The sequence below is a fragment of the Suillus subaureus genome (genome assembly GCF_016647635.1).
Source record: "Suillus subaureus strain MN1 chromosome Unknown BJ212scaffold_45, whole genome shotgun sequence".
Taxonomy (NCBI): domain Eukaryota; kingdom Fungi; phylum Basidiomycota; class Agaricomycetes; order Boletales; family Suillaceae; genus Suillus; species Suillus subaureus.
The window spans coordinates 1-17,036 of record NW_024538601.1 but is presented as its reverse complement, the minus strand read 5'-3'; the positions used below and the strand labels follow the sequence as shown (position 1 = coordinate 17,036).

The 17,036-nt window shown below is 48.1% G+C and overlaps 6 protein-coding genes across 6 annotated transcripts; 4 read left to right on the top strand and 2 right to left on the bottom strand.

The window, feature by feature from the left end:
* Positions 1-26: 26 nt before the first annotated feature.
* BJ212DRAFT_1485751 (uncharacterized protein) lies at positions 27-1,312 on the top strand (the record flags this gene model as incomplete). Its single annotated transcript, XM_041341028.1, has 6 exons — positions 27-185; positions 253-400; positions 447-552; positions 754-784; positions 837-998; positions 1,070-1,312. 6 exons carry the CDS (start codon positions 27-29, stop codon positions 1,310-1,312), a joined length of 849 nt encoding a protein of 282 aa, XP_041187826.1.
* A 337-nt stretch (positions 1,313-1,649) lies between these two features.
* On the top strand, positions 1,650-9,648 carry BJ212DRAFT_1387903 (uncharacterized protein). Its single transcript, XM_041336902.1, has 33 exons — positions 1,650-2,163; positions 2,216-2,311; positions 2,367-2,506; positions 2,555-2,735; positions 2,772-2,996; positions 3,049-3,135; positions 3,187-3,508; positions 3,560-3,700; positions 3,758-4,244; positions 4,295-4,527; positions 4,575-4,727; positions 4,776-5,208; positions 5,264-5,399; positions 5,455-5,768; positions 5,817-5,947; positions 5,999-6,129; positions 6,184-6,400; positions 6,453-6,504; positions 6,553-6,716; positions 6,771-6,913; positions 6,967-7,144; positions 7,189-7,280; positions 7,334-7,628; positions 7,676-7,816; positions 7,873-7,967; positions 8,017-8,108; positions 8,170-8,405; positions 8,458-8,613; positions 8,659-8,770; positions 8,821-8,882; positions 8,932-9,076; positions 9,130-9,396; positions 9,452-9,648. Exons 1-33 carry the CDS (start codon positions 1,742-1,744, stop codon positions 9,577-9,579), a joined length of 6,207 nt encoding a protein of 2,068 aa, XP_041187825.1. The 5' UTR covers positions 1,650-1,741; the 3' UTR covers positions 9,580-9,648.
* A 581-nt stretch (positions 9,649-10,229) lies between these two features.
* On the top strand, positions 10,230-10,981 carry BJ212DRAFT_1387894 (uncharacterized protein). Its single transcript, XM_041336901.1, has 3 exons — positions 10,230-10,405; positions 10,452-10,770; positions 10,823-10,981. Exons 2-3 carry the CDS (start codon positions 10,660-10,662, stop codon positions 10,928-10,930), a joined length of 219 nt encoding a protein of 72 aa, XP_041187824.1. The 5' UTR covers positions 10,230-10,405; positions 10,452-10,659; the 3' UTR covers positions 10,931-10,981.
* Positions 10,982-11,540: 559 nt separating this feature from the next.
* Positions 11,541-14,315, bottom strand: BJ212DRAFT_1485748 (uncharacterized protein; the record flags this gene model as incomplete). The annotated part of the gene is made up of 5 exons (XM_041341027.1): positions 11,541-12,827; positions 12,887-13,128; positions 13,183-13,327; positions 13,377-13,477; positions 13,535-14,315. The coding sequence occupies 5 exons, from the start codon at positions 14,313-14,315 to the stop codon at positions 11,541-11,543; spliced, it is 2,556 nt and encodes an 851-aa protein (XP_041187823.1).
* Positions 14,316-14,336: 21 nt separating this feature from the next.
* BJ212DRAFT_1387877 (uncharacterized protein) lies at positions 14,337-15,251 on the top strand (the record flags this gene model as incomplete). Its single annotated transcript, XM_041336900.1, has 4 exons — positions 14,337-14,398; positions 14,559-14,888; positions 14,967-15,019; positions 15,102-15,251. Coding segments are annotated over 2 exons (345 nt in total), but the record flags the coding sequence as incomplete, so codon positions are not given.
* Positions 15,252-16,352: 1,101 nt separating this feature from the next.
* BJ212DRAFT_1387861 (uncharacterized protein) lies at positions 16,353-16,957 on the bottom strand (the record flags this gene model as incomplete). The annotated part of the gene is made up of 1 exon (XM_041336899.1): positions 16,353-16,957. A coding segment is annotated over one exon (605 nt), but the record flags the coding sequence as incomplete, so codon positions are not given.
* Between the last annotated feature and the right edge of the window lie 79 nt (positions 16,958-17,036).

The following is a 17,036-nucleotide window of genomic DNA, read 5'->3' as shown; positions in this document are numbered from 1 at the left end:
TTCTCCTATCTCTTAATCCTTCCAATATGTCTCTCGACGATAATACATACAGCGCGAGCACCCTTACCCTATTAGATGAATATGCGTTCAAGAGCGATCCTCTCGCAATGATAAACAACACTGAGCTAGGGACAAACATCGAGTTGAAGCCTCATGCAAAGGCTATTCTTTTGGACGTGGGATCTGTGATAACCTCAATTGGCCCTGTAGCACGGAGTCAGAACATCTGACCTATTGGACGCAATAATGCAGGGCTTAGAGACAGCTGGTTTGCCAAATGGTGTACGTTACATAGCGGCTGCCATCGTAGTGGCCTATCAGAAGGGAGAAGTGTCCAACTCCTCTGTACCCGAGTTAATGAAGTTGGAGCATGATTGGTTTTTCTTCTTTCTCTGGCCTTGTATGTTGTCTTCTTTGTTCACAAGCTGTTTCTCATGGTGCGAAAGTCAGGAGAGCCTTCATACCTGGCGGCTCTCCACAATCCGAGTCCTCTGAGTCCACTCCCGCTCTCCGTGCTTCCGAAGTCGTTGCTGATACTGTGCCCACAACATCGTGAGGCTCCAAATTCCGGAATTTTGTATGCTGCAGTGTCTCGCCTTGTTCTTTGCAGGATCTTCATCTGAAGACCGTCTAGATTAGCGAACGAGATGACAAGTGTGTGGTCACTGTAACCTTCAATATACAGAAGGGTCCATATCCCCCCAGTACTTAGGGCCGTGAAGGGCTCCTCCATGCTGCTCACATCCTCTGAAGATGTATTGTTCACGAGCATTCCGGATGCAATGTATGTTTTCAGCTGTCAAACTGCTGTACTCATCCAGCTGATTTTTCTGCAGCGAATCGCGGGCATGATCGACATCATTAAGCATTTTACCAAGCTCCTTGAGAAGATCATGGACGACCTAGCTGGTATCGCCGATAATGCAGAAAATGGAATATTACTTGATACGACAATGCATGATACATTCAACAGCTATATGTGGTGCCCACACCTCACAGTATGGCTATGTTTTGTCGTGAAATTCCAGATACTCATGCCTTTGAAAGGATGTCTTGCACAAATATACAGTGCACTGGTTCCGTCCCGACTCTCGTCCCTATGGGTATGGGGAATTTCCAGGATTACTCTCAAACTGGCATTCCGCTTCCCAGCCCCACGTACATTGCGCTCCATTGTGCAGTTCCCCATGTCCTACACCTCAGTGGGGCTGCAGAAGTCATCAACACGGTTTATGATATGTCCTTCAATGAATGTTCTACGGCGCCATCTGAAAATCGTTTTAGCAAGTTTTTCTCATCAGACTCTCGTTGATCGAACTGAAGACAAACAAACACCAATTAGCAACCAACCTCATGAGATACACGCACGTTGGTGAGACTGTTCCTCGGGGCGGGCGAGTGTTTTCAATCAAACACGTCAACCAGACCGATATATCACCGTGCCACTGTCATGAGTCTTTTTGTCAATGAAAGGTATACGCCAAGCTAATCACGATCACAATGTCCACTGCCCTGTGTAATGTGTTTTGGAGGGGCTTAGATGTTCAAGTCATATATCTAATCTCTTCACCAGTTCTGACTGATGAGTGAACATGACAAATTTACTCAACCGAAAGCGGACTATTATTGTTACGTCAGCATTTTTTTTGATCCAGACAGTTGCGAATGATCATAATAGTCACTCATAGCGTTTGTGGAGGGCTAGTAAGATCTGGTTAAGACAACTCGGACGTGTTGTAATATGCCGTCTGCGCTTGCGAGTCAGTTGGTCGCGTCTGCATCTCTAAATGCATCCCTTCTCGACGCTCACACCAACAAACGGAGACGAACAGAGTCGTATCTTTTCACTGGTCGAGATGCCGATATCCATGACCTCGACTCGATCCATGCACTTGCTAGCAATGCCTTCGCGCAATTATCCTCATTGTCTCCTGCTTTCACTGCGCGAACCATAAAATTGGCTTCAGATGGGTCTTCCTTGTCTGTGGACTTTGACCAAACTTTATTTTCCGAGGCTGCAAGGAATGTCGACCGCACCATGCAATCTCGGGAAGTGAACGCGAACCTCGATCGCACGCTGAATGCATTTCTGTCACTGTTAGGACCGTGGCTCATGGAGGCACCCACAAGCAAAGTATTAGAGTGGCTGGTCAGGAGATTTCGGTATGTGTTTGTACCATCTTCTGAGCTTCTGCAATTGACAATGTCCTTGAAGCATCAATGAATTCAATGTCGATGCAGTTCTTTCCCTCTTTTTCCCTTATCATGAATCCCCGCACTTTGTCAAAATGCTCTCAATCTTACACATATCGTGCGTTTCGTTTCGCTTCGCTCGTGCCAGTTTCATTTTTGACATCCATCCTCAGCTCTTCCTCCATCTTTTCATTTCTGCTACCATTTAAATCAGCAGCAACGCCTCTTGCACGGAGTTCGATGGTCAAAGCCATGGCTGCCAACCAGGCGGTGGCAAGATTTATTGCATCATTATTTCCAACTGCGATGAGAGGTAAGAATGTGTCCGAACTCACTCTTAGCCCCAACATAACGCTTTCAGGCTCATGTTCTCATCGTACACTCGTGGCTTTCAATGCAGCCACAATGCACGACTATATCGCATCTTCGCCGACTCTAGATGAAGGCGTTGTTGCGTTTTTGCTGTCGGCTCTCCTCGCGCCGTTTCAGACTAGTCACAGTGATGCCAACGCAACTGCAAGTCTCCCCAGTACGACGCCTTAGTATTACTAACATGATGCCTTCCCTTAGCTTGGCAGCTACGTACTGCTTTCCACACTCTCGCATAAAGTTTCACTGTCATCTGCTGCCGTGGCAGCTATCGTTGGAGCAATGGCCACTTCGGCTGCTTCAAAGGGCAAACGGAATACAAAGGACAACAGATCTAGCGAACAATTTATCAAAGTCGCAATTGCAGTATGCTCACCTCAAGAAGAGCTTGAAGCTTTTCACGCCAGCACAGGAAATTCATGTCTAAAGATTCCGTAAGTCAACTTTGGGAATGGTGTTTATTTGATGTTGAGATTGTGGTCGCAGCACATTTACGGAAGAACTTCGAAGTGCAGTTCAGTTTGTTGGAGCGGAAAAGTTTATCTTGCCGCTCCTTAAATGTCTCAAACCCCGGTGTGTTCAGGCTAGCTCAACCACTGAGGACAAGGTCTAATTATCTCCCAGACTCGAGGAGCCAGCTGTATCTTCTCTTTACGCTGCGATTCTTAGTGCCACGGGTACCCCTCTGAGATTGCTTGAGCGTTTGGTGTCCTCGCTCATACGATTGATTCTCGCTGGCAGCAACGAAGAGTCTGTCGCAACTTCAACAACTAATGCTGCGCGTGCACTCTTGTCTCTCGTCCATCAACGTCACGTTGATATTCTTCGTGATGCCGTGGGCGAAATCATCGATGAAGGAGAGAGCGAGTATAAAGGCGACGATCAGCGAACAAAAAAGAAAGAGCGGAAGAAGAAAGCGGATGAGTTGATGATCTCGTTTTCAGTGGTAAGTTTCCGTAGCGTGTCATTACATATATTAGGTTAAGCACCTTTTCAGAGTCATCCGTGGGCTCAAAGTACCAACGTCAATGAGATTGTTGTTGCTTCAACAAGCTCCACCAAGGAGGCACGCGTCGGAGCTGTCGAGCAGCTGTACAAAATTTTACAAGGGGGGTTGACGCTCGAGGCATCTGATAGGGTAGTGCTATCGACGTCGCTGTCCCTAATTTTTTTTTACTAACATCAGTATTTTAAGGCCTCAATACAATCAGCTCTGCTCGCTCGTGTCTATGATACGCACGCTGGAGTTCTCCACGCGCTGTACTCTTCGCCTGAAGTATTCCTCTCGACGGTAACTTCAAGCATCACCCCTCAAAAACTCCTGGATACCGTCGTCTCGCAGATTGTTCCCGACCCACCAGCTCGCACTGTTCTTATTGCGCACGTTGCTTTTCTCGCCGGTCATTTTAGTCAGACCTACCCGGAGTTATCACAAGCCGTACAAGAACGTGTGCTATTTCCGTACCTGCTTGCCAGCAAATCAAAGTTCAGGACTGCGCGAAGAGTGTGGAAGGCACTGAAGGAGGTCGGGGGTACTACGACTGGATGGTTGAGAGGTTGTGTGGACATCTGGGAAAAGGCTGACCTTTTACGTGGCAAGAAGGATGAGGAGAGCGACGAGGCAGACGTGGATATGGAAAAAATTTGCCAGGCCAATCTCGATGTGGCAGCCAAAATTGCAGGTGCGTGTTCATTTTCCTGTGATGTCATCATTTGCTTATTTTTTTCGCAGAGAACATCCTTACTTCCAATGACAGTTCAAGCGATATTTCCCTCATTCTCTTCAAGCTACATGACCTCCTTCCACACGGTCGCGCCCTTGCCTACCTAGTCGTCCGCGTTTTGCTACTCAACACGTCATGTGGACAGCAGGTCGACATAGCCTTGCAGGCTCTGGCCGCGATGAAGTTGCAATCTGTTGACGGTTTCGGTGATCTCGCAGATAGCTGCACGAACTTACAAGAGGCATGACTATCTTCGTCCCCTTCTTCAATGTGCTGAATATGTGACAGGGACTCAATGATGGTACGCTGGGCATGAAAGTCGCGACAAAGCCTGGAGGAAGAATCACCGTGATGTTTCTTCAGGCGTCCATATTGGCGCTGATCCCAGCTGTTCGGCTAGTTGACACACGTACACCTACTTGGATTACAACTTCATCATTGGTGCGTTTTCAAGCCCGACTGTTTACCAGTTGCTCACTTACATACTAGAATGATTTGCCATCTGAAAAGAAGAGCATTGAAGGCCGCTACGTTACTCTCATGCAGGACCTATACGTTATCGCTGTCGCTTCTGGAAGTGCCACTCCATCGCAGTTGTCTACCCATCTCATCCAGGCACTCTTTCTAAACCTGAGAGATACTTCTCTTATGTTCTTACTTGGCGTCCTTCTTTCGCGATCTCCAGCCCTGGAGCGCGTGCGAACACGTGCGATCTTGCATGCTTTAGCGTTCTTACGCGGGCACAACTCTCACAATGCCGTCGACTTTCAGACAGTATTGCCTTCGTTCATAGCGGTGCTCATGGATGCGCGGACAGACAAGCAAGGACGTGCTTTGATATTCGAGTGTATCTCGGTGTTGGCGTCTACCTCGGAGAGGAAACATGTCTATGGGCTGGACACTATATACGGAGCAGAGTCTAGTAAGTTTCCTATACCTGTCATACTACCCGACCTCACGGGCATTTCACTACTTAGCGCACCTTCAATACCTTGACGCAAAGGATCTCGAGACTTGTTTGAAGGCCCTCCTCGAATGCCGCACTCTCCTTGCGCAAGACGGTAATTATATCAAAGTATTCCACCAACAACACTTTGCCGCTGCCAGTGCAAAGTATGTTTGCCTCGTAACCATGTATTCATTTTTTATTTATTTTTTCTTGACTCAGATACAGGCGCCGAGTGATCTGTTACTTGCTGTCGCACGCAGTCACTCATCCAGTGCCCGAAGCTCGCATATCCATCATGTCGTCTGTCGAGGACGTGTCAGACACTGCAAGATCGCACATGGTGATATCTGCCATGGAGACATTGGCCAAGGATCCAGCTCCCATCTCAAAATTATTCGGCGTCAACTTCCACCGGTACACCGCTCTCGTAGCATCTACATTCCTCAGCGTCCCTGTTGGAGATTTGAATGGAGGCCCTGAAAATTCAGTTTGGCAGGTGTTCGGTTTGGCGTTGCAAACATACTTCAAGCCAAGTAAGAATTTTTCTCTTTTTCACATGGCGGTAGCTTAATGCCTTGTAGATGCAATCGCTGCAGTTAGGAAACTTTTTTCAGGCGCGTTAGAAGAGAGACTTTTTGCGCATCTCGACATGACACGGCAGGCTCAAATTTGCGACATCCTTTTGTCAGCAGGATCGCTGGGCAATGAAGTGGTATGGTGACGTGCCAACTGTAACCGGAATTAGGGCTAACTGCAATAATAGTATGTGTGCGCGAAGGAGCTTCTGAGCAACCTTCTCCAGGACGTCCATCTGATTAATCATCTGCTCGTGGTTTATCAACCTAATGGAGCTCAGCCGGATACTCCTGCTAGTAAACGTGCTAAGCTCGATAAGTATGCGTCCTTACTTTGTCTTTGCGTCCTGTCCTCATATTTCCTCCGATACAGCTCGTCTCACGGAAATGTCGAGGAAAAAATGTCGATATTTACTTTCCTTGCTGAAGTTCTCGGAACGAAGGAACTTCCTGGGTCACTTGACCTTCTAACACAGCTCCTTGACACTCTTGGCAAAATTATCCATTACGACTCGCCGATTCCATCCGATACGAGCTATCCTTGCCAGATGTTAATGGCTGCTGTGGAACAAGCAGCGAGCAAAATCACGGTATTTAATTATATTGCGCGTACAATGGCAACTCTCTGACTGCGATGAGAAGGAGCCTCTTGCTAGACCCATACGATTAGACATTCTTGTCGAAATCATCAGAGGTTTGGTTTACTTTCTGATTTTTTGTGCTGACTGAAACCTTGTCACAGTATCGGAAAACCCGCAGACGTTCCATCAGGCACTCCTCCTCATGGCAAGTCTGGCTCGACTCACGCCCGATTCAGTGCTTCATAACATCATGCCCATCTTCACATTTATGGGCACCAATGTGTTCCATCGTGACGACTCGTACAGCTTCAAGGTGGTGCAAAACGTAAGCATATCTGTGGCTCGTGGGATGTATTGTTTGATTTATATTCACCTACAGACTATCGAGAACATTGTTCCTGTCATGGTGTCATCGCTCAAATCCCGACACCCTCCTGGACTCGAACTTTACATTGGTGCTACGGAGTTCTTGCGGATCTTCACGGACGCGTCCAACCATATCCCACGTCATCGTCGACAAAAGTATGTCCATCAAGGATCTGACGCTCGTGACTTAGTGCTGATATACGAGCTAGCTTTTTCATACATCTCGCCGATGTGCTTGGGCCTCAAGAATTCTTGGCCCCAATTTGCATGTCGCTGGTGGACAGGGTGGCTAATCGGGTGAGTCGGCAACATGAGGATGAGGCTTCAACCTCGTTAGGACTCCCGATATTACTGCTACGCCATTTCCCCCGAGAGCTACATCTTCATGTAAGTTTTCCGTGGAGAGTCTGGATGCGGCTGACGCCCCACAGGTTCTTAAAGAAGTGTTGCGGGAAGCGAAAAGGCTTATTCGCAATATCGCATTTCCTGACGAGGCAGGTGCTACCTTTTTGGATTATGTTCAGTACGAGAACCGATCACTTTTCTCTCACTTTCGTACTCATACATCCATTGCAGCGATGATGAGCACTCTGCGAGATCGTCCTCTATCATCAAGCGACGTGCTCAGGCGCTGATTATGTTTGTCGGCTATGCCATCACACCCACGCCTTCCACCGATATATCAACGGGCGACAACGCGACAACGGAACTTGTCTCTCTTTTGGTCGATCTTGGCACAATGGAAGGCGACAGCAACATTTCAGACATCGTGTCGGTCACACAACAGACCACATCAAAAGTGATGAATGCCATCGGGGCAGCAGACTTCCTGAACGGAGCTTTAGTCATGCTGCAATCAGATGAGACTAGGGTAGGATTACATTTTCCGTAGGAGATTCTTTCTCATCTCGTTTCCAGATCAAAGCTGGTGCTCTTGAAATCCTCGCAGAGAGGATACCCAAAGTTACAGAAGCAGTCCGTCGCGAACAACAGAAGACTGCTATATCGATTATCGATTGCATTCGGGATGTCGTTTCTCGCCAGTCAGCCGGTGTACTAGTCAATTCAGCACTCAATGCTTTGAGAGCGATCGGCTCCTCCATTTGTCCTGGGAGGAGTCAGCATTGGTATCTACTGTCCCTTCTGTCATCAAAATTATCAAAGCACGTGCATCGTTGCAATCTGCTGTAGCTGTGTTACCGTGTTACGTGTATGGGGCCTTTCTTCCCTTGTGTTTCACGTTACTGAAGAATTCGTAGATCCTCTCTTGGACCTCGGCTTATACCTCACTTCCGAGAGATTGCACAAGAGTGTACATCAGTCCTCCAAGAAGGATTGAGTGGCAAAATGGGTGAGCGGCTTGTCTCCCATGCAAACTCGCGTCACAGCTGTTGACTGTTCTGCTCGAATAGCGCAATCTTCAGTGGATAGTACAATTTCTACCCTACAGGGCTTGGTATCGACGCTTCCTGCTTTCTACGGTGCTGCAGAACTCAGAGGCATCGTCAAACTTCATCTGGAATACTCTGTCACTTTGAGTGGTCCCATGACAGGGTTTAATGAAAGCTATTGCAAAGAAGATCCCAGCAACATGCTACTACCGGTACTCTGCGATCTGTGGCCCAATTTGGAAAAATCTCAGAAAAAGGCATGCACCTCGTGAAATGAACATGATTTGGAATATTAATGTTCTGTGACAGGAACATGTTGATAGACTCGTCGCATTTTTTGTCTTTTTCAAACGCAGTCTTCGGGTAGCTCGACGTCCTGACATCCAGGAACATATCCGTTCAATTTTTTCAGTATTCCTCGACGGCTTTGGCGTGAATATGAAGTCTACGACTGGTTCCAGAGATGTGAGTCTCTTTGTTGTGACTTGCGGTGAGACTAACCGGTGCCAGGGAGAACCTCATATTATTTCGGCATTCTTGGAACTTGTTGTGAAGCTTAACGAGACGGCCTTCAGACCGTTTTTCCGTCGTTTGTATGACTGGGCATTCGCAGCTGAGAGTGGTGAGTTACTCCCTATCAGAATCGTCTTTCTCTTTCTGAGCATCGTACAGAAAACATTGAGCGTAAGGTCACGTTTTGTCACATGTACTCTGCCTTGTTGGACTATTTCAAGGTGCGCTCGAAACACATCTTTCAAATATGCCATTATTAATCTAGTGCAGGGCTTGATGAACCCTTACATGACGATGCTTCTGCAGGCTTTGTGCGACATATTGGAGTCTTTGGCCACAGGGTCCATTCAAAATCCGTCTCTATGGTTGTCAACAGTCGAGACCCTCACAAAGAGTTTCGAAAATGACGACGGTGGTGAGAACACACAACTCACATCACGCCGCACCACTCACTCGTGATTTTTCCAGTGTTCTGGCGTGACGACAAACTGACCTCTGTAGCGAAGCCTCTGACAGCGCAAGTTTCGAGTTGCATCAGATTGAATATCACAGACGGGAAACAAGCACTAACGAACTGCTTGATTGCCATGACGAGCGTGGCCGTGGATGATTCCTTACTCAAGTCCATCAACCTTGACCTGCTCATGCACACTCGCGCAGAGGATGCTCGTGAGCGCATATTCGCTCTATCCTGCTCAGAAGCCCTCTGGCGCGAACAGGGTGGGAAGCTCATTGGTTCGTACTCGTGTCATTCATGCCATCAAGGAGGATAATGCTAACACCATGATAGGTTTCGTAGCAGAAACCGCTACATTCATTAGTGAGTGTGCTGAGGACGAGAACGACAGTGTCGTCCGTGAGACACATAAACTTAAGAATGCAGTTGAAGGCGTGGCCGGGAGTATCAGTGGATTATGAGCATGTTTAAAAGGGTGTAAGCTTGATAGATGGTAGCTAGATGAAATACTAGTCATGTTTTTCATCTAGTGCATCAGTAACATAGCCGGCCAATGAAAATCGTTCGTCGTTCATCATCGTTAATCGGTGATCTAGGGAGGAATACATTTAGGCTCGAGGCTCCGAAACACAAGATAAATTTGTGATGACGAATATTTTAGCCCTACTAGAGTGTGAACAAAATATCATTTAAGACAAGAAAAATGCCAAAAATTTTGGTCCTTCCTGTCCTTTCAAGTTCTTATCAAACCTTGGCACCTTCGACACCATGTGTCGTCTTTATCGAAGTTGTTGTCACCGGTTACATCTTTCCGTCTCGGACACTCACACATTTGATGTTTTTAATGTTATCCTCTACCTCAGCGTTGTTGATCACGTCCGCTCAGACTGATGATACATCCAGCGCGAGCACTCTTGCCCTGTTAGATGATTATGCATTCAAAAGCAACCCTCTCACCATGATGGGCGACACTGGGCCGGAGACGAACGACCAGTTGATCTCGAAGAATCGCCTTGGCACGACGTGTGTCGTTCAAAGGCCATTCTTCAGAATATGGAATCTACGCTAGCCTCAGTGCACGGGGTCGGTGCATCTACCCAACGATAGAGGACTCAAAAGAAAGTTGGTTTGTCAAGCAGTATACGCTACGCAGCGGCTGCCATCATAGTGGCCTATCAAACGGGAAAAGCGTCCAACTCCTCTACGTCCGAGTAAACCAACTTCAAAACAACAGCCAATTTTGCGCTAATTTGGCACAAGATTGGTTGTTGTGCTTTCTCTGGCCTTGTAAGTCATCTGCTTTATTCGCAAGCTGCTGCTCATGGTAGGAAAGTTAAGAAAGCCTTTAGACCCGGCCACTCTCTACAATCGGATATCTCTCTTTGTCCCCTGGCCATACTGATCGATCCATGTCTCTTGCCTCAGCCTTCAAAACTCATTCCAGCAGCGGGGCATGATGCATGATGTCTGACCTCAATGAGGTTATTGAGCTCTACCGTGCGGCGCTATTGCTCCGTCCCCCTGGTCATGTCCACTAATTCATGTCTCTCAATAACCTTGCCATCAGCCTTACAGAGAGATTCGAGCGGCAGGGTATGCCGTCTGACTTGAATGAGGCTATCGAGCCGCACTGGCACTGTCTTCCTGGTTATGTAAATCAATCCCTGTCTCAAACTGCACCTTGGAAGTGCTGACCGGTGCTAGGTGCAGCGCTGCTGGTCACATGCACACACCAGCAGTTGCCAGTTTGGGAGTTTTCAAGTCTCTATGGTTGTCAACAGTCGAGGCCCTCACAAAGAGTTTCGAAAATAACGACAGTGATGAGAACGCGACTTACATTACGCCGCACTACTGACTTGCGAATTTTCCAGTGTTCTGGCCTGACAACAAACTGACCTCGGTAGCGAAGCCTATGGTAGCGCAAGTTTCGAGTTGCATTAGATTGAATATCACAGACGGGAAACAAGCGCTAATGAATTACTTGATTGCTATTTACTTGATCGAACCAAGTCGAAGTACTAACGAAGGTCGCAAAGGCAGTAACAGTGCTGGACCAACGTGATCAGCCTTAGTAACTTTGATGCGCCTCAAGCGCTCATGCGAGCCATGTTTCTCACCAGCAATGCGTTCAACCTTTTTTCAATTCCTTCATCCAAGATGGGATCCTTGCCCTCTTTCCCTTAGATGTTATTTCTCAAAAAACTGGAAGGGAGGATGAGCATCTAGATAGGCAAACAGCGCAATTCTAGAAAGCGCCTGCACTGGAGTTTTATCCTCTTCCCCAGGACGTCTGATTTTGGGATTAGCTTGTTTGTGTGAGACAATATATGATACGATATCGGGATTGATACGACGCAAAGATATCGTTCATGTGGAAGTGTTGTCAAGGTATGAAGTGAAAATGTCCCGTGAAGCTTCGCAGCTACAATATCTCCAGCGTCCTAACGTCCATCATGTCATCAACAGAAGTCGTGTCCCTGACTTGTGCGATGATATTGTTATCCGAGGCAATTCTCTTATACTCCCCACCACGCTGTTGCGCTAGCAAAAGTGCACCAAAAGGACGAGAAAGGCGAACGAGCAACCTCAACCCTCTGGTGACCAGTTCATCATCTCCAGGCTCGTCAGGCCAATCGTCCACGCTTTGCGACTCGTCTGTAAAGTCGAGATCATACCGATTCCACGGACGGACGAACAAGAATGTCTGCCGAGTACGTCTTGCAGGCGAGAATTGAACAAGCTTGTCTCCCGTTGTGACCAGCAGGTCTTGTAGTCCGTCTGCCTTGACTTCATATGTGAAACATTTGTCCCCGTCTCCGCCAGTACTCCGCCTGACTTCTGTGAGAGGAAATGTGATACAGGGCAGTTGCAGTCTGGAGTTTGCGAAACGAGGAACGCCAAGGTGCTCAAGAATGGTATACAATTTCGAAGCCGACTCCACAGCCACAATATTGTTTCGTAGTGCGGAGACCGAATTATGTATGTCGTGTTCAGATAGAGATGGTAGCATGCACGGTAGAGCCTTGTATGAGGAAATCTCGGCTGGGAGACAACTGTTGAACTTGGACGCTTGTCCTACCCAGTCTAGGGCTGTGATGTCGCCTGAGTGAGCTATAATCTCCTGTAAGAGACGTCCGAGCGCATTCTGTCTTTTTTCTCCGTAGATCACAGGAAGGTGGACGCCGAAGATGCCAAACAGCGAATACGCGATGTCTTCCTGCAACGTAGTGACACGCGTTGATGCCCATCGAAGTTTCTCTCGGGCATTTCTCATCCCCGGGCGGAAGGCCACGAGCGCCCGCGCATTTATGCCAGTTGAACGCTCCAACTCCTGCGTAATAGCGACAGACTCCTTGTGGTTGCGTGAGCGGTCGTCGAGATATAGGGTCCAATCTGCTTGGTAGAAGAGAACAATTTTAGGAGCGAGGAACTCCTGAACGGTCCATCCTCGAGTGTTCCAAATGCTATTTGCGAGCGCGCCAGACTCTGACGAAGGAGGAACATCTGATAGGTAGACGATGGTGAGCGCTGAGTAGTGATACCAGACGAACATGGAATTGACTGATTCTTGTAGCTCGACGTTGTTATACTGGTCGATGCAGCATGTATCGCTCCATGCCCAGCGATACCCCGCGTCGCGAACGACTTTGCAGAAATTCTGCAACTTCACAATGGTTCCGACCGGATTCAAGCCGTATATGTTCCTGGCCTGAATATCGTGCAGTAGCGGCTCCTTGGATCCCCACCTGTGGGACAACATGACCCAACTGAAGCACTTGATGACCGCTTCTTGATGAGATCCGTTTGGAGGGGCGCATGCATCATTAATGAATACAAAAGTTCTTTGCACTCTGTACTCTCCGTGAAGCCGTTGACCTGGGCATTTCGATCACATACATGCCCAGTGGTGGTGTCGATTAGACGAAGTGGAGCGTTTTCCAGTTGAGCATGAATGGCTCGTCGAATAGCATCCTCTACTTCAGATGGACTGACGTATTTCTGGCGTAGTTCTGCAGAAAATGGAATTCATCTTTAAGTCGGCACTTGAGTTGCTTGGGGCTTACGTCGTATCCGCGGGTCGGATGCATCATCCAACCTGGAGAGCATAATTGTGAAGGCGTCGAATGCATCATCATAGTGCTGTGCTCCATGAAGAGCTGCATGCTTCAGTTCGTACCCGATATAAGATGAAGGGTTGAGCTCAATGACCTACGAACATCGTCACAAATGTTAAAACGACGACGTATATCATCCGCACCTTGTTCGCGTCCGAAAGGGCTTCCGCATAGAGGTTGTGGCCCAACTTCACTTTACTGCGGTGCGCAAAGTAGAAATCATATGAGGGATCCGTCCCGAATGCTGCAGAAAGTGTGTTCTCGATGGATCAGAGCTGAAGATTCCCATGATGGTCTCCACCTGCAAGCAGTTCTCCGTTGGGAGAGATGGCGACGAAGATGACTGATGTGGCGTGTTCGAATGCCTGTCCTATTTGCTGGTGTGACTTTGTGCTCCACAGGCGCACAGTGTTGTCGAATGAGGCGGATGCAATGAAGGAACCATCAGAAGAGATGACCAGCGAGTAGATTTCCTTAGTGTGACCAGTGCAAGGTTGACCGATCTGGGTCCCATTCAACGAGTCCCAAAACTTGATTGTCTTGTTGTGTGATGCAGAGACAAGTTGCTGGCCGTCGGGCGTCCACAGAACACTTGCAACGAAATCTTGGTGAGCTTGGATCTTGAGAAGAAGCTCGGCGTTATCGGTGCTCCAAACCCGAATGCTGCGCCGTGTTCCGTGTGCTAATTTTAGCCCATCGGGGCTGAAGGCGACACAGAAGACTGGACCGCCGCCTTGGAGTGTTGAGAGAACAGCGCCAGTCTCCGCATCCCATATAATAACCGTTCTATCAAATGACCCGCTTGCGAGTCTCTGTCCGTCAGGAGAGAAACACACCGACCAAACCCGCCCTGTATGTTTCACCAATGATTTGAATACCATCTGCTCGCTAGAGTCGATGTCCCAGATGATGATGGCTCCATTATCTCCTCCACCACTCGCAATTCGCCTATCATCTGGCGATACAGCAACTGAAACCACATGGTCGCTATGTTCCTCAAATGGCCCTCCCACTAATTTTTTTCTCCACATCCCAGATTCGCAGGGTTTTATCCTCTGAAGCAGTGACGATCCGATGTCCATCTTTAAGGAACGCGACTGCCGACACTTTCTTCGTGTGCACTCGCATGGTTTGTGGTGGCGCCGGCGTCGCACGCGTTTTCACAGTAAGATATGCTTTTTTTGCTACATTGAGCAATCCTGACATGTTGCTAGACGGAAGATGGACGGTCAGTGGGGTTTGAAGTTTACGAGGAGCGCACTCTGCTGCCGTCGTTAATCTTATGTGTCGTGAGTGGAGCTTGATTTATAACCCAATCCATGTAGGCTCTATATATCGTTTGCTTCATACTATGTTGCTACTCATTTCGCTCCTTCCATCAGTGCCTGTCCATAAACGCCCGCCATAATCAATTCCTTTGTTCTGTTTACAGTGCTGATTATATCCCTATATTCTCCAGAAGAATTATAATGGAAGAAACACGCTTGCCATACCCCGAAATCGTAGTTTCTATCAAGTGGTACCACTTCGTCCCTCGGGCAGACTACTCAGAGGGCTCTGCCGGACGCAATCAATATCATAAGTTCGTTCCAGGCACATCTCACGATGGACATCTGGAACTACACAGGCAGTCGAAAATGCTGCGGACGAGAGCGGTGCGTCAGGTTATCATTTTTCGAGCGTCGCAACCTCTTAAAAGCTGTATTCATAAACACAAACACATACATTTCCAGTATTGGTGCGAGTAACTCGCCTTAACGATCGCTCGTCCACTGGTTCCAATTGGGTATGAGCTTTTTTTTATAATAGTCGCGATCTGAATGCTGGGCTGTCCGGACTATACAGTCTGATACCGTCCATCTGACCAGGCTGGTGGTCAGGACTCGTTACATAGCTTTGACATAGATGCTATACTGTCCCCTATGGTCTATTTATGACTGCCCGCCATTTCGTGATTTTCGTCTACAGCATTCATCTATGTGCTTCAAAGGCTCGTGGTCATGAACACAATGAATTATGTAAGCACAAATGATTGTTGGCAACCCCTCTTGCAATACTCAATTCTTTCAATATCATGTTTCTCGACCACGATACATCCAGCGCGAGCGCCCTTACTCTATTAGATGACCTATGCGTTCAAAGCGATCTTCTTACCATGATGAATGAGACTGGACCGGGGACTAGTCCGACGGACGACGAGTTGAATTTCAAAAGAAGTACGTGACGCAAGGGCTGCCATCAATGATCATGGTGGCCTATCAAAAGGGAAAAGCGTTCAACACCTCTGCATCCGAGTTAATGAACTTAAGAATAACATCCCTGTGTATTGCTGGGTGCAATTCTCGGCGCACCTAACGGGCCCACCGGAGCTGACTTGGTCTCAGGCCACAATATTCTACCCCCCGAAAAAAGATAGCTTACAACGCTAGAGGAATAACTACAACATTGGCTGTTCTTCATCTGGCCTTGTAAACTATACTGCGGGACTCAACTGACGCCCACTAAAACCCAGGATTCGAACCCGCGACCTTCTGATTAAGGCCAGCAACTGCCAACCTTCAAAGCAGTTCCACGGATTGGTGGCATATCCACTAAGCAATGCGCCCCCCACTAGCCTGGTAAGCTATCTGCTTATTCGCCAGCTGCTGCTCATGGTAGGTAAGTCAAGAAAGCCTTTAGACCCGGCGACTCTCCACAATTGGACATCTCCACTCCCACTCTCCGCACTTCCAAAATCGTTGCTGACACTATGCCTGTGACGGCTTGGGGCTACTGGGCTCATTTATGCGCACAAGCAATTTCTGTCAGTATTTTTACTTTTCGTGCAATGAAAATTGCATAGAAACGTCGTGGAATAAATTTGACCTGGCAAGCAAGACAATAACGGTAGCAGTCAGAACTTATGGACGAGTCGATTTGAGGGTCGGACTATCTTTCTAGAGCATCAGGGTTATCTTCCCATATCACAAGGTCCATTGTAACTACGACGCAATGCACATAATTAAATCGACAGCAAGATTGATTGATGCATTAACTTTAAATTATAATGAGATGTGAAACCTATACCACATCACACGAGTCCAGCTAATCATATGATGGAGGACGACGGATAACAACACGGCGATTTCGATGTGGTCAGCCACTTCACCAAAGAATCATCCTCAACCTCAGCCTCTGGCACTTCTTCTCGACTCCGCTTGCTAATAGTACCAAAGTTAGACACCCCTGCACCGGAGGTAGTTGTACCCTGAGCATGGGATGGAGTGCCGCCCCGACCAGGAGTAATAGAAAGTCCGCCACGCGGTGCAGCTCTGACAACCCTGGACCTCATGCTGAGGATCCCACGTGATACTGATGCTGCACTAGTAGCAGTTGCAACTTGACGCGTCGCGGCTGAGCTGGCAGGATTCGTACGTAGCGCATCCGTCGCGACTGCATCCGATTGCGAGAAATATGAAGCTTGGGGCTCTGCACCACGAGTGAGGATGGAAGCCTTGGTGCAAGTGGCTTGCATTGACTTATCGGAAGTAGCGGCAGCCCCTGCTTTAGTAACCACAGTAGCAGCGTCGGCTGCTGCCTTGAGAGAAGCTTGCATTGATTTTTCGGAAGCAGCGGCAGTAGCCTCCGCTTTAGCAGCCATAGTTGCAGCATCGACTGCTACTTTGAGAGATGACTCGTGCAAAGCAGTGACTTGGGCATGCATAACAGTGACCTGGGCGTGCATTGTTGATGGTTCTTCGGTAGTCAGAGAGGTATTGGTACTACCGGCCTTCTCGATAGCAGCAGCGTCCCTATCCCTGTCA

Bases quoted from the DNA above. Each gene is read 5' to 3' on its own strand.
- BJ212DRAFT_1387903 (XM_041336902.1), top strand. From the start codon at position 1,742: ATGCCGTCTGCGCTTGCGAGTCAGTTGGTCGCGTCTGCATCTCTAAAT. The intron at 3,136-3,186 runs GTGTGTTCAGGC...ATTATCTCCCAG, and splicing joins CTTAAATGTCTCAAACCCCG to ACTCGAGGAGCCAGCTGTAT. The intron at 6,505-6,552 runs GTTTGGTTTACT...ACCTTGTCACAG, and splicing joins TCTTGTCGAAATCATCAGAG to TATCGGAAAACCCGCAGACG.
- BJ212DRAFT_1387894 (XM_041336901.1), top strand. From the start codon at position 10,660: ATGTCTCTCAATAACCTTGCCATCAGCCTTACAGAGAGATTCGAGCGG. The intron at 10,771-10,822 runs GTAAATCAATCC...GACCGGTGCTAG, and splicing joins GGCACTGTCTTCCTGGTTAT to GTGCAGCGCTGCTGGTCACA.